General features: G+C 34.1%; 1 protein-coding gene across 1 annotated transcript in view; it reads right to left on the bottom strand.

Annotated features, from left to right (window-relative positions):
* Positions 1-13,148, bottom strand: part of LOC135202843 (phospholipid-transporting ATPase IF-like) — a 78,709-nt gene extending 65,561 nt beyond the window's left edge. Inside the window, 4 exon segments of the mRNA XM_064232303.1 lie at positions 2,563-2,652; positions 6,048-6,161; positions 12,404-12,473; positions 12,922-13,148. Of these exon segments, the coding sequence (XP_064088373.1) occupies positions 2,563-2,652; positions 6,048-6,161; positions 12,404-12,457 (258 nt within the window). The 5' untranslated portion in view covers positions 12,458-12,473; positions 12,922-13,148.
* Between the last annotated feature and the right edge of the window lie 3,061 nt (positions 13,149-16,209).

Below are 16,209 nucleotides of genomic sequence, written 5' to 3'. Positions count from 1 at the left end.
GTTCTGGTAAAAAAAAACAATTAATGAAATAAAATAAGATAAAAGGAAAATTAAGAGAAATGAGAACCTGGCTGGCCTCCTAAATGATGGATAAGTATGGGAGAAGGGGAAATGGAAGCAGATAGAGAATTCCAAGACTGACACACACAAAGAAGGGAAATGAGTAATTGGCTGGCCTCCCAAATGATGGAAAAGTATGGGAGGAGGGGATATGGAAGCAGATAGAGAATTCCAAAACTGAATCACACACAAAAAAAGAGGGAAATGAGTAATTGGCTGGCCTCCTAAATGATGGACAAGTATGGGAGAAGGGGAAATGGAAGCAAATAGAGAGTTCCAAAACTGAATCGAACCGTGGGGGAAAAAAACATTAAAATTAGGCTCAAACATGCTGAGAACTTGAATGGGAGCACGTTCTCCTATTCTATGCCTAATAACGTGTAAAGAGATAAAGATGTTTGGAGATACAGGAATGTGGAACAACCCCTCGTTTTGGAAACATCTAAATTTTGCAAGGATGAAAAGACGGGGAATTTAATAACCTTATCAAGTCGAAGAGCATTGAAAATTGGACATAACTAAAATTAGACACAGACTCGCCTCTCCAAAAGGGATTCCCTGTAGGTGAGTAGTGCCGTCAGTGGACCTCACGCGGTGCACTGTAGGCATTACTTAAGGTTCTTTGCAGCGTGCCTTCGGACCCTAGCTGCAACCACTTTCGTTCCTTTTACTGTACCTCCTTTCATATTCTCTTCTTCGTCTCATTTTCCACCCTCTCTTAACACTTGATTCATAGTGCAACTGCTTTGAGGTTTTCCTCCTGTTACACCTTTCACACCTTTTACTGTCTATTTCCATTTCAGCGCTAAATGAACTCATAGGTCCCAGTGCTTGACCTTTGGCCTAAATTCTATATTCAACTTAACAGAACCAAAAGGGTTTATTACAGGACTCGGGGAAAATGGAAGCTGAGAGAGGATTCTAAAGCTTGTGCGTATAGAGGAGAATACTTCGTAGGGCAGTTTCGATGAAGTAAGTTTACTTCGTTACCTTTAAATCCGTTAGGAATAATCTATGTGAAGTAGTGTGTTTTACCAATGAGGTAATATTCTTCATTGGACGAATGAGTTACGTGCTAGCCTACCGATTTGGTAGCCCGAGTGTGCTCCCCGCTCTGCCAACGTGGAATCAGAGGAATTTATTTCTTGTGATTAGAAACTCATTTCTCGATATAATGTGGTTCGTATCCCACAATATAAGTTGTAGGTCCCGTTGCTAAGTAACCAATTGGTTCCTTAGCCACGTAAAAATATCTAATCCTTCGGGCCTGCCCTAGGAGAGCTGTTGCCAGCACAGTGGTCTGGTTAAACTAAGATATACTTAATTTTCTAAAAGTTAATTTTGCATTGTTATGACTTAAAACCAGCGAGACGTTTTTGAGCAATATTTCATACTTCTTAAAAAAGTAAAACAAGATTACCAGTAATTTTACTTTCATGGTACGTAGGTCACAGGGTACAATTACTGACTCAAATCAAGTCGATGATAAATTATCATTTAGCTGGTTGCATGGCGAAAAATAATATTTGGCAACCACTGATAGCAATGCAAAATTAGAGTTGTGGTAGGGTTGTGGTTTTCAGTGATTGAATATCTTTAATTGACATGTATTGTAAATAATGCAAATTTCCATCGTTTTACTGACATGATAAGGTGTGAATTGACTGCCGATATGAGATAGCATATTTTTCCATTAAGGCTTTGTTATTCTATCTGGGCTGAAAGCGGTTGAGCTTTTCTGATAAGGGTTTATGATGGCCATCTGTATAATATATACATATAGTATATATATATATATATATATATATATATATATATATAATATATATATATATATATATATATTGTTATTTTATTGCTATTGATTCTGATAAACTTCATACAGTTAAAGAAAGTAATAACTATAGTTATTAACATCGTAATGATAAATGTTACTTCATAATTAGTAATACCAGATGCTTGTATTACCATATCTTTATTTTATACCTGATAGTATAATTATTTTCTTTGTTTAAACCTGATAATATAATTATTTTCTTTGTTTTATACCTGATAATATAATTATTTTCTTTTATACCTGATAATATAATGATAATCTTTATTTTATACCTGATAATATAATGATAATTTTTTTATTTTATACCTGATAATATAATTATTTTCTTTGTTTTAATACCTTGATAATATATTATTTTCTTTTGTTTTATTTTATACCTGATAATATAATGATATTGCACATATTTTATACCTGATAATATAATGATATTGCTCATATTTTATACCCGATAATATAATGATATACCTGATAATATAATGATACAATATTATGATTATCACAATAATAAGTGATAATCATAGCACTGTAGTAGATAATAAAGAAAACAATTAGTATCATAACAATGATAAGGTAGACTTAATATATTAAAGACCAGGACTGCAATTATTACAACATGAGCCAAAGTTATTTAGAGCAATTAAGATGGTAATTAAATAGAATCTTACCGATATGATCGCAACGCAGAGAAAGTACGAGTTTCCAATTCGACGAAACTGCTCGTAAAGATTCTTGAAGGGGAAAGTGTAGATTTTGTACTGAAACAGAAAAGAAAAGTGTTTCGGATAACTCGTAGGAATTTGCAATTGGAATTTTCGTTTTACGTGAATTGGCATTGTAACCGCTTTGGGCATTCATGCCCTGTATTAGGTTTGCTTTTGTGACTTGACAATGAAGCATAGAATTGAAGATGTTTATATAGATATATATATATATATATATATATATATATATATATGTATAGTATGTATGTATGTATGTATATATGTATATAATATATACATACATATATATATATATATATATATATATATATATATATTTATATATATATATATATATATATATATATATATATATATATATATATATATATATATATATATATATATAGGCTGATAGTGGAGCATAGAATTCAAGAGGTTAATTAGGTGTGTGTATATTTATATATATTAATAACATATATTATATATATATATACTATATTCTTTATATATATATTAAGAATACATATATACTCAAATATACCTCTCCGTGTATGCTCTTTATTTTCGCTTTGGCTGGGAGCTTTCGACCTAAAGTTGTATCATTTATTGTTAATTTCTAGAAAAGTAAAATCGTAGTACCGGGAAAAATTCTATCCATCACTTTGTAGAGCTTAAACTATACTACGTTTATATATGCCGAATATATAGAACATTTCGAAGCTGGCCTATTTTTAAATGGGGTATTTCTCGTTTTAGTGTCATCAGCTTAGTGTGTTGCTCTGTTTTCTATGTATTTTTTTTTAGTATCATTTGCAAGGCTTTTAACATTACTTCAACCAACATCCCCTGATTTTCTTGTTAAATTTCGTATTTCCATATAGAACTCCGTGGGACATTGGGTAACATTATGTGAACTGCAACAATGCAGTGCAACAGCAATATTTCTTAATATTTTTATGAAAAGCGTTTTCCACTGAAGTCTGCTGACTTCTGAAGTTGGAACGTCAGAAGTTCAAGCGAAAATGCAATGCGTTACTACCCAAATACTTTTCCTCTTGCTTTATAAAACATTTTCATCTATTTATTATTTTTTTTATTTCTTTAAAGAAGTGGTTTCTCTTCTCTCTGTATTTCCCTTTGCTTCCTCTTTCTTCTTCCTAATGAACACCATATTCTTTGGAAGCTTGAATCTCAAGTCTGTGGCCCATGTGGGCTTGTTCCGTATTTAATAGGTTTCGTCTACTTAATATTATAATAATAGTAAAAATAATAATAATAAACACGTTTATTCTCAAGACAAGGGTTCTAGTAGACTCGGCGAAGGGAAGACGTCTGTCTTCTTTACATTACCCATTCAGATATTCAGAGGACTTCAGTGGAAATGTAACCTGAAATAATTGGAGGCGTTGTATTACCACAGAGCTAGCGAATGTGAACAGCACACACACACACACACACACACACACATATATATATATATATATATATATATATATATATATATATATATATATATATATATATATATATATCACTTCCCTAAACTGAGAGTTCATTTTTTAATTTCCATCAAAATAAAAAGTATTACAACGCCCATTCTCTATATTCAAAATCTTTTGTTTTCATCTGGAAATTTATGACTTTGCCGTTAATCAAAATGAATTCCGTTACGATAGAAATATCGTGAAAATAAAAGAGAAGATAAACATTGCACAATAACAGTGTGACTCGTTGTTTGTAACACACATTTCTTGGAAGATAGAAATAGAGTCTTCGAAGGTAAGACACTGACTGCATAGATAAAGACAGGCTGAAGATAACCGGTATTTTTCACATTACTTGGGAAATTCTTGAGAGGTTTTTCGATGCCGTGACGTCACATTCGAAGATTAAAACGTGACATCATTGTAATATCAAATTATTAAGTGAGTTGAGACTCTGTATAACCTGTTGGGAGTCAAGCACACTATTAGAAAGCGCAATTTGAGTCATTACTTTGTGATTTCAACACTGAACTGTCAAGTGACGTCATTTGAGCATGGTACTCTTAGGTGAAGTCATTTGAACGTGGTACTGTTACGTGACTATTTGAACATTGAACCATTACGTGACGTCATTTGGACATGATGCTCTTACTTGACATCATTTGAACATGGTAGTGTTACGTGACGTCATTTAAACATGGTACTGCTTAGGAACTTGAGTTGAACTTGGAACCGTTACGTGACATCATTTGAACTTGGCAATGTTACGCGACATCATTTAAATATAATTATGTTACTACGTGACATCGTTTTGTTTGAACGTGGTACTGTTACGTGGCTTCGTTTGGACATGATGGTATTGGGTGACATCATTTGAATATGGTGCTGTTACCTGACATAATTTAAATATGGTGCTTTTACGTGACATCATATGAGCATGGTACTGTTTACGTGTTATTTTAACCTACTGGAAACTTAACTCACATCTTGCATTTTGTTATGGTAACTACCTTAGCTCTCATTGGAGATATAATGAGACAGACATTTAAGAAAGTAATATCCGAAGGAGTTTAGGAGTTTTAAGATTCAGTTAGCAACTGGTCTATCTCCTGCCAGCATTTCCACGTCCCCCGTTTTGCCCAGTTTAGGTAATTTACGTCTCTGTTATACTATTTCTGTCTCTCTTCTTCATTCACCAAGGCAGATTTACCTTCTTATGAATGGCTAAGTATACCATTTTGGTATTCATTGACATCATATCGAAACACTACAGATGGTCCCATTGACATTAATAATAGATATTTATTTTATATTTTTCAGTAACATTATGTGGATGCAATGAAACTTCCATTTCAATTTGATAAGATTATCTAGTTTTAATGTAGTTATTGTCATTATTAAATAGCTTAATAGTGACCAAGATATTTACAGACAGGTCGTCTTTTCATTCTTTTGTAATCGGTGTTGACACAACTGAAATTTTTTTATGAGTTAGTAAAACTTAAATTTATTACATCCAAGAATCTGATTGTACACACATATGCGTATATTATATACATACACACACACACACACACACATATATATATATATATATATATATATATATATATATATATATACACACACACACACACTATATATATATATATATATATATATATATATATATATATATATATATATAAGCAAAATCTTACAAGAGATGAAATGATTATGTAATGTGTGCAACAGAAGTTTCAGCATCAAAATGTAGCTTCCAAACGAGACACCATCCGAAATTATTTCACTGAGGAGTCAGAGATGTGTATTTCTGGTGATAGGAGTTCACTCTCGACGTGGTTCGGAAGTCGCTTAAAGCCGTTGGTCCCGTTGCTGAATAACCACGGGTTCCATGCAACGCAAAAGCACCATACAAACAAAGAAACAAAAATATTCGAATGTGAAGCTTCAGTGACTTACCTTGGACGTCTTGATTCTGTTGTCGGCATACTTAGGGAGTTTGGCAGGAGGGTTGTGGAGTTCCTCTGGAATTTTCCGGTTGACAAATAGCGTCCTCTGTTCCTGGGGCGCTGTCTGATCGATCAGTGGGTATAGGCATAGGTAAGGGTTGTCATTAGTTAGGGTTGCATGCGGTGGATTTTTCGTGGGGAGGTTGTTTTATTTATTTTTTTCCTATAAATGTTTTAATTATTTGTTGGATAAGGTTTGTGATTAGTTTGGACATCTTGGTGCCCTCCTCTAACCCCTTCTCTAGCCCAGACTCGAATAAAATAGGAAAAGGAGAAGAAAGTAAGGTTTCATACAGACCATAGCGCGGTAACGTATCAAGAATGACGGTAATGTAAAAGAGGGTTGAAACAACTGGTCCTGATTTAGAGCGTTCAGTACTATTCTAGAGCTCGAACAAAGGTTCCTTCATCCGCTATATATATATATATATATATATATATATATATATAATATATATATGATATATATATATATATATATATCCATAATATATTATAATATATAATATATATAATATATATATTAATAATATATATATATATAAATAGTATATATATATATACATATATATATATATATAATATTTATATATATATGTATGCATTTATTAATTTATTCTAAGGGCCAGTTGCGAGATAGAGGCTGTTCCCAGGTTGGACGACGGCCGTTTAAACATACAATCTATATCTTGTAAAATGTTACACACAGAAAAATATATTAATACGCATTGTGTTCATGTAGTAGAATTCGTTCAAATAATTTAAAGTTCACTTTAAAACCCAGAATAATAATAACAAGTAGAACTATAACGATAATAGAAGGCGTAATCAAGGTCTAGTTTTAGTCAGTAAATATAATAATTTATTGCTGCACAATATTTATAGTAAAATAGTAGAAATCAGTCCCAAATATTAGTGAATCGCTAAGCGTAGTGAGAGCCCTACAGGCAGACGTGACGTCACGCGGTACTCACTCCAACAACAAAGCCCCGATCTGCCAGCGCATGGGTCGACTCAAGGTCCCTCAAATATACTCTGAGTATAGACCTTGGATAGACCTCGTATCCTCTAGACCTTGGGCGTAATGTGTTCTGATAAAAGCTTGGTTTTGCTTATCATTACCCTGACCTTTTGCTTGATTTGTCATGCAATCCGGCTCCTTTTGTTGACACTTGCCTCTCATTCTGCATTCTTCCTCCTTTTGCTCTTATGTGGCGGGTCTCTCTGCAATACTGATTATTCAGTCAGTTTTTTCCTATAACTTTCTCTGAGTGTTCATGATATGGAGGATTTTGTTTCTGAAATTCCTAGGTATTTGCTCAGTACTTAGCGACGTTTCTGCAAGGACATCGCGTAATAAGTTAACATAATTGGTCTCAAAGTTTTAACATTTCTCTCTCTCTCTCTCTCTCTCTCTCTCTCTCTCTCTCTCTCTCTCTCTCGCGAGCCACTCTCCAGCCTTCCTCCTCTTCTCTCTCTCTCTCTCTCTCTCTCTCTCTCTCTTTATGGATGTATGTTTATCTTTATTTTTCAAATTAAAACAATGCTATCAGTTATCACCTCTGCTGTATGAAAAGAACTTGCTGATGATCCTCCATTGCCGTTGAAATTTGTTATCTTTCGATCTGTTCATTTAGATTACACAGACCATCGGCTGAGTCGTTATTATTGCTATTAATACTATTATTAGTGTTACCAGTAGTAATAGTAGTAATAGTAGTAGTAGTAGTAGTAGTAGTATTTAGTTTAACCAAATCACTGAGTCGAAACACAGAGGAAGACAATGAAGGGGTCAAAATTCTAACGTTTTAAGTTAGCATCGAGGATTTAGTCCTGAATCAGGTTGGAAATCTATCATAATATAAAGAAGATGACCTTGAGCTAGAAGGATTGGGGTAGACCCAGTTGCATCAATCGGGATAAAGTGAGGTTATAAATCCCGTGGAAAACAGAGCATCGTTGATTTAAAATTAGAAGCAGGCAGCAATGCTCGTGGGAGGGTCTTCAGAAGGAATTCTATGCTAGAGGAACTTGTAAAGCTGCCCACATTGCGTCAAGCCAATCCAGGCGTAGGCGGTTAAGTACTTCCCTCGCACTGACCCCTCCCTCCCTCCCTCCCTCCCCTCCTCCTCCTCCTCCCGCCCTCTACCCCTCCTCTCCTGCTCCCCTCATCCCCCTCCCCCCTCTCCCCATCTGTTCTCTTTCCCTTCCCCCTTATACGTTATTTGCTTACAGTGTACAACGAGTGCCCTTTATCATCTATTACTGTCCTTATCTGATTCTTTCCATTCCTGAGATAACAGACCACTTTTCGAACTGTTTTATTGGGTCAGTGTTAAAAAAGATAGATTGGGTCCTTTTTCGAGTGACGGGTTCCCTTTTTATGAGTCTCTGCTGTAGTTTGACCTTTAAGTTTAGTGTGGTCTGTATTTACAGTGAACCGTTTAAGCTGGCAAAAGGTGTACAGACTTTAGTCGTATGTATTTACGACAACGTTTGTGATAGGATGTTGAATCTAATAATTCAAGTATTGATAGTTTAAATCTATGTAATGCCTAAGAGAATGTGCTTTTAAAAGTTTGTAAATAGGTTAGAACATTATTATGGAATTTAACACGAAATATTTAATTTTTTTAAGAACTGCTAAGTAAAGGTCTTTAAAAAAATCTTTATGAAATACTTAGCGCTAAAAAAAATTCCATGGAAGTATTCAGATAATTTAAATAAGAAAAAAAGCTTTGTTGCACGAGAAAAAAAATCAGTAGCAGTGAAATTACGTAACCTCATTTAAACCGTTTGAGCATAAAAAGTTTATGGAATTTGGATGAAACAGCAAAACCTTAAGAGCTCCCTGGAATCAGACTGAAGTCATTTAATCTCTTAAATTTAAGCATAAAACGGTTATATGGAAATTGGTTCAGACAAGAAAAAAAAAAGTTTCTTTGGATTTTGATTGCACGAATTTTATGCTTGAAAAAAAGTTCCTTTAAGTTTCATTTTAACCATTTAAGCCAAATGTCCTCCCTGGAACTTAATTTAAGAAGTTTAACCATCATAAAAATGCTCCATGGAACTTGATTTCAGAAATTTAAACTTGAGGGGTTTCCTAAACTTATTTAAACAACTAAAACATCGTAGTACTTCCTTGGATAGAGAAATGAAGGGTTTTATTGCGAAAAACTAGGAATCCATGAGTTAATACAACTGTTCATGGATATACTAAGTCTGAATCTTGAAATAGGTTTCAATAGCATTACGTTGATAGATGTACATAAAAAAATAGGGGAAACATTGCATAAGAATTTTTTTTACTGACAGAAAGACTGGCAGGGAAGGCAGTCATAGTTATTTATCTGCTTACTTATTTATCCTCTTCGCTCTGTTTTTCCTATTCACTGATTGTAATAGTATGAAAGAACGTTGAAATGTCAAGGGAATTATCAAACCCAAGTCATTTTTATTGTAGGTTTTATGGCCTACGTGAATTCAGATAAGAGATTACGATGAATGCGGAGGAATAAGATCCGTTTTGAATATAGTAGTTATTGCGGTGCTAGGATTCCTTTTACAGCTTTTTCTTTTATTTCTTATTGCTCGTAGGGGTATTGCCGTCAGTGCACCTCACGTGGTGCACTGTATACATTACTGAAGACTTTTTGCATTGCCTCTCTGGCCCTGCAGTTGCACCCACTTTTTATCCGTTTACTTTACCTCCATTCTTTTTTTTTCTTCTTCTTCTTTCCGACACCTCTAACGTTCCTTGACACATTCTTAAGCCCTGAATGGCCTTGACGTCTGATTGCCAGGTTTGACAGCTAAAATCTTTACACAAATCAATCAATCTACTTCTCAGTAACTTATATAACATGTTCAAGGTAACACCAGGTCATTTCGGTAAACATTGGAAGGTTTCTAATGTCTGCGCGAGTTTCTTGTTCATTATTTTCCAGTAATTTAAGTTTTCGTGTAAGTAGGTTCTGAAGTAAACCAGATTCATTGGCCTTCTTTATTGTACTGGAAGTCGCCAGTAAGAAATCCCGGTAATTCTTATTATCCGTGGTATGGGTCTCTCTCCCAAGTCTTGATTATTGTTAGCATTGAATTAAAATGCACACACACGCGCGCGCGCAAATAGACATATCTTGAGGTCCTCTATTTATGTTATTTTCCTTTCTGCCAATTTACAGATCAGGTGGCAGCAAAAATGGCAAGTATTGAAAAGATATATATATATATATATATATATATATATATATATATATATATATATATATAATATATATATATATATTATATTTGAAAAAAAAAAAAAATAACTCATTTCTTTTCCTTTTTATTTTTCTTTACTGCGAGTCTGGGCTAGAAAAGGGTGTTAGGATGTCCGTCCAGTTGGGTCTGCACTCAAAAATAAAAAAATAATAAAAAAAGGTTTAGTTAATCTGTATTTAGTAACATTTATGAAGTTTGAAGCCAGTAAGGCTTCAAACTTGCGTTGTCCTTAAACGCTGAATGGAGTTTTGAAAGTCTTGACGGGAAAAAAATAATTGGAAGTATTGGTAAAGGATGTCTTATTTTATATGCTTACTAATAACCGATAAAATGTAAAAGATAAGAATGATTCACAAATGACATGGGAAGAGATGATACATATACGATTGTATAAGTGGGGAAAAATACAGCTTGTGTCCATCAAGAGAGAAAGAGAGGGAGATAAATTTAGACTCTTCGCCTTGGAATTCAAGTCGAGTCAAAGCAAAATACGAAAATCAAAATTTCTAATGATCTATAATAATAAAATCCGAGTGATCTCTCTTATTTATCCGCCCCGGTTTGGGGGCAGGGTAGGTAGGAAAATGATAGGGTAGGGGAGACATGATTCATCCACCCTCTTCTCGCAAACCTGTTTGTCCGCTCCGAGTGGGACCTGGTAGGTAGGGGAGACTTAATAGACAGCGCCGGGTTCCATTGCAGCGCAGCGCACGCCATCAAGCTTGTGTTAAATAAGATCTAGGATATATGTAAGCCAAACATGACCAAGATTCTTAGAAATTATTCTAGAAGGTAAAAATTGTTAGTACTGGTCTGGAGCGTGGAATACTGTGTACCGATGAATATAGGGTAAAAAGATATCTTTAAACTTTAATTCGAATTAAAGGAGAGATAACTATCGATACTGTGAACAAGCAGATATTCGGCCAGTGTTCGGAAGGCTATAAATTTTAGAAAAATTTGGACTCAGAATGTAAAAAAATAATATTGTGCAAATTTATAATTTTCAGTGGACATACTATAATTATACGGTCTGTATAATGCTTTAAGCTTTGTTTGACAAAGTCGTGTCAGAATATTTTGGGCATTGCACATAAGAGATAAGTTTGCGCGAGAACGAAGTAGAAGGAGAATAAGATAAAGAACAGCTACTATGTACTAAGAATCCACGATGTAAAATGCTTGAGGGACAGGAAGCAAAGTTGAGGTATAACCGGAGTAAGTTATAAATTAAAGAAAAGGGTACGCGAAAGAATGATGAGTTTAGAATAGGGAAGAGCGGAAAAATGACCTATTTTGAAGGTGAATGGAATGATTTTTCTTTTTTTTTTGCACAGAGGGACTCGCATCTCAAACATACATGTACTTTTTTAATGCTTTCTCTCTCTCTCTGTCTCCCTCTATATATATAATATATATATATATATATATATATATATAGTTATATATATATATATATATATACTATATATATATATATATATATATATATATATATGTATATATATATATATATATATAATATTTCATATATATATATAATATTATATATATATATATATATACTATATATATATATATATATATATATATGATATATATATATATTATTATATATATTTACATATATATATATATATATATAGTATATTACGTATATATATAGTATACATATAGTATATATATATATATATATATGATATATATATATATATAATATATATAACATTGAGAGAGAGCACTTATAAAGTATGTATATATATATATATTATATATATATATATATATATATATATATATGTGTGTGTGTGTGTGTGTGTGTGTGTGTGTGTGTAAGTAACATTGAAAACACTAACACTGATTATGACTGGGATGGTGGTGGTTTTCAATTTTACATGCATTGCGAACAGGCATTTTGCAAGTGAATTTATTTTATACATGACCTTCGCATACTTCGTGTGTATGGGTGTACATACTCAGCTACACTCATACACAAATGATATACAAAAAAAAAAGCACAAGAAATTATATTCTAACCTTTTTCCTCTTCCAGCAGCGTAATTTATCGATGAAATTTGAGTATCCTCCCATAGTGTGGATATATTTCCTGTCGAAAATGTCAAGATAATTTGTGATCAGTGTTTTTTTTTTTTCCCTTAAGTCTAAAGCTAGTTTGAAGGTAACAAGGTAACATTACATTAAAATTACCAGCGCAGAAAACAAGATAATTTGTGGTCAATTTTTTTTTTTCCCTTCAGTCTAAAGCTAGTTTGAAGGTAACAAGGTAACATTACATTAAATTACAGCGCAGAAAAGAAATGTTGGTAAAATTGCGGGAGAAGTGTAGTGGAAATAATTTAATTTTTAAAATTAGATTATTGTTATATATCATTTACGGATTAATTCCTTTTCATCTTTCATCACCCCGACTTGAAGTAATGAAGTTTCAGTTTCTGAAATATTGTTTTCTTTTTTTCATTATAGTTGCGTATGGATTGATATCGTTATATTTTATTAGTCACACACGCTTGAAAAGTACATCAGCCATAACTTACCGGATTCATCCACGTCAAATAAATACTGACATAAAACCGTTACTGCATTTCATCACGTATTTCGTAATATACAAACTGAAAAAAAATGCACCAATGAATAAGTGGAAGTGAGCACAAGAACAAAGGCGTATCAATTAACCTCCTCTGCATTCGCTTCCTGGCGTTACGGACACCAAACAGACACGCACGCACCACACAAATCAAGTCGTTTACTGGGGTTTCCACAATGTGCTGTCAAAGGCTGTGTGTGTCTCCCGAATCCTTATCATTTGTTATCTACCATTATCTAAAATAACGTGGTGTAAAATACACCCGGACGAGATGACGAAATGTTTTTCGATAGCAGTTGGTATTTTGTACCTGAAATACCCAATATTGAACAAGTATCAAATTTAGTCCCCCCTGATTGATTGATTGATTGATGTAAACTGGCGTCACAAGAATATCGAACTAATAGCCAAACGGTGTCTCCTTAAGTAAATTGGTGTCGCAAGGACTAAGGTCATTGAATCTTGAAATGACTTTTGTAAATGAAATACCCGACATTGAACTGGTATAAAATTTTGTCCCCCTTGGTTGATTGATTGCCGTAAACTGGCGTCACAAGCACATTGAATTGATAGCCCATCGGTGTCTCCTTAGGTAAATTGGTGTCGCAAGCACTGAGGTCATAGACTCTTGAAATGACTAGGGATAATAAGGTCAAAAATCGTGATGAAAGTATTTTTGCAAAAATCCTAGTATCAATGGGTACTTCATAAGTAGTTTCATGGCTTACGTCCATAAAATTTAATATGAAACTGAAAACGATCCTTTAAAAAATCTGTATTTCAAAGACCTCTTGTTTATCTAAGAAAAAAAATTCACGAGAATCCTTGGGAGAAGGTAATTAGCATTCTTTGCAAGGGGCTTTGACGAACACGGTTTCCCAGCTCCCAAGGCTGGGAAGCCTAGACAAATTAGCGCATCAGTGGCGTGGTTGGTATGATCTTGGCCTGCCACTTCGGTGGTCGCGAGTTCGATTCTCGGGCATTCCATTGAGGGATCAGAGATGTGTATTTCTGGTGATAGAAGTTCACTCGGCGTGATTGGGAAGTCACGTAAAGCCGTTGGTCTCGTTGCTGAATAACCACTGGTTACAAGCAACGTAAAAACACCATACAAACAAACAAACAAACCTAGACAGTAAATATCACACAGTCAAGGGAACCAAGCAGTCACTCTAGAAAAACTGTGATCGGAGAAACAAATCCACAGTTATGTATGGGCTTGTATATATGTACATAACTTTGCATTTGTTTTCACATTTCGAGACTTATTCTGCTATGAGTATTTTCAGTTTTCTGTAAAAGAAAGCTGTTCAGATTTCTTTTTGTCTGTCCGTCCGGCCTCGCATCTTAAAAACTACTGAGGCTAGAGGGCTGCAAATTGGTTTGTTGATCATCCACCATCCAATCATCAAACATACCAAATTGCAGCCCTTTAACCTTAGTAGTTTTGATATTATTAAAGGTTAAAGTTAGCCATGATTGCGTGGCTGGCACAACAGCACAGACCACTACCGTGCTGTGGCAGAGTTTCATGGGCCTTGGCTGAGAGTTTCATATAGCATTATGCGCTGTACAGAGGCATTTTTTATTTTTTTTACTGCTTTTCTAGCCTTCAGAGATCCAGGGTCAAACGTGTTTGATAAATTCTTGAATAACAAAGAGATGTTTCCCATCTCTCCAGAATATTACAGTCCATGTTAAGATCTGATTTTAGCCATTTCCAACATTTTCTGGTTACCCCCAACATGTGGGGTTCCTTGAGCTTTTTTGGGAATGGTTACAGAAGCAGTTGAGCAATATACCTATTCTAAGCTAATCAAGGTATGCCTAAAGAAATAAATCTGCTATTTATCCTAAGGCATTCAAGGTATGCTAAAGAAATAAGTAACATTAATCTGCTGCTGTTCTAAGTTAATCAAGTTGTGCTCAAAGAGGTAATGTTTGTTATTGCTCAATAAACAACTCTGACATTAATAACGAGCTGACTAAGATTCTGAAGACCAGAAGAGACCCCGTTTAACTATTCGATGGTTCAAAGGGAAAATGCTAGAATTTTGAACTTTGGCTTAATCTGTGGTCTTAGAAATATGTCAGGGTGAAGGGTATTAAAATGTAAAAATCGTCGAACCCCAAAGTACCTTCTAATTACGTGTTATAAAAATAATAAAAGATTTGTGACCATTGAATTGACCTGTGACATTGAAAAACAGGTGACGTAAAAAAAAAAAAGCTACAGCAAGACCAGCACATAGTAACGAGTTTTAACCTATTGTAGTAGTTCTTAGATAAATATGAGCTAAAATGATAGAATTTTGTCCTTAAACTTACCTGCGAAATTGAAAAATAGGTCAAGGTAGGAATATTGCGGAGATATGATCACAAACCCCCAGGCTACCTGCCTTAAAGGTTCATTAGTATGTAAACAAATTTAAAAATCTGGAAAAAGACTGAAAATCTATAAGAATAATAATTCAGCAATTTGATCAATAGTTTTGGACATAGCCAAATGACCCCCGTAGTGTGGTAGTGCCATCAGTGAACCCCATGCGATGCACCGTAGACATTACTACTTAAGATTCTTTGCTGCGTCTTTAAGACCCATAGATGCTACCCCTTTCATTCGTTTTAATTGAACCTCTGTTCATATTCTCTTTCTTCTGTCTTACTTTCCACCTTCTAACAATTTTTTAATAGTGCAAATGCGAGGTTTTCCTCCCATTATATTTTTTTATATATATTTTACAGTCAAATTCCGTTTCAGCGCTGAATGACCTCACAGATCCCAGCGCTTGGCTTTTGGCCTATATTCTACTGTCCCATTCCAGCCTATTCCATTGGTACGAATGGTAATAAGAGGCAATTTCACACCTGAGTTCGTAAGTCGCATATTTCAAACACTTCCGGGTTAACATCAGCGCTAAAGGGATTACATTGCATGCCTATCGAATTGATTGACACTGAAGCGCGTTCATGCAGATTTGCATGTGAATCAAGCATTAATTCTATATAGTATAAGTTTAGTTTCTTTCACACGTTAGGCAGTTGGTTGCTTATTTCTGTTTGTGTGTCATGTAAAGATTCTTTCCAAAGTTATTTGTTTTAGGGTTTTTCCCATTTTTGTGTGTATATAAATATATGTGTGTATAATTAAAAATACTTGTTTCCGTATATTTCACACACATTTTTATAGTGGTTGGGGATTTTCTGTTTATGATGAGTAGCATTTATATAATTTCTT

This window comes from Macrobrachium nipponense, chromosome 33 (genome assembly GCF_015104395.2).
Source record: "Macrobrachium nipponense isolate FS-2020 chromosome 33, ASM1510439v2, whole genome shotgun sequence".
Taxonomy (NCBI): domain Eukaryota; kingdom Metazoa; phylum Arthropoda; class Malacostraca; order Decapoda; family Palaemonidae; genus Macrobrachium; species Macrobrachium nipponense.
This window is presented reverse-complemented; position numbering and strand designations above follow the sequence as displayed.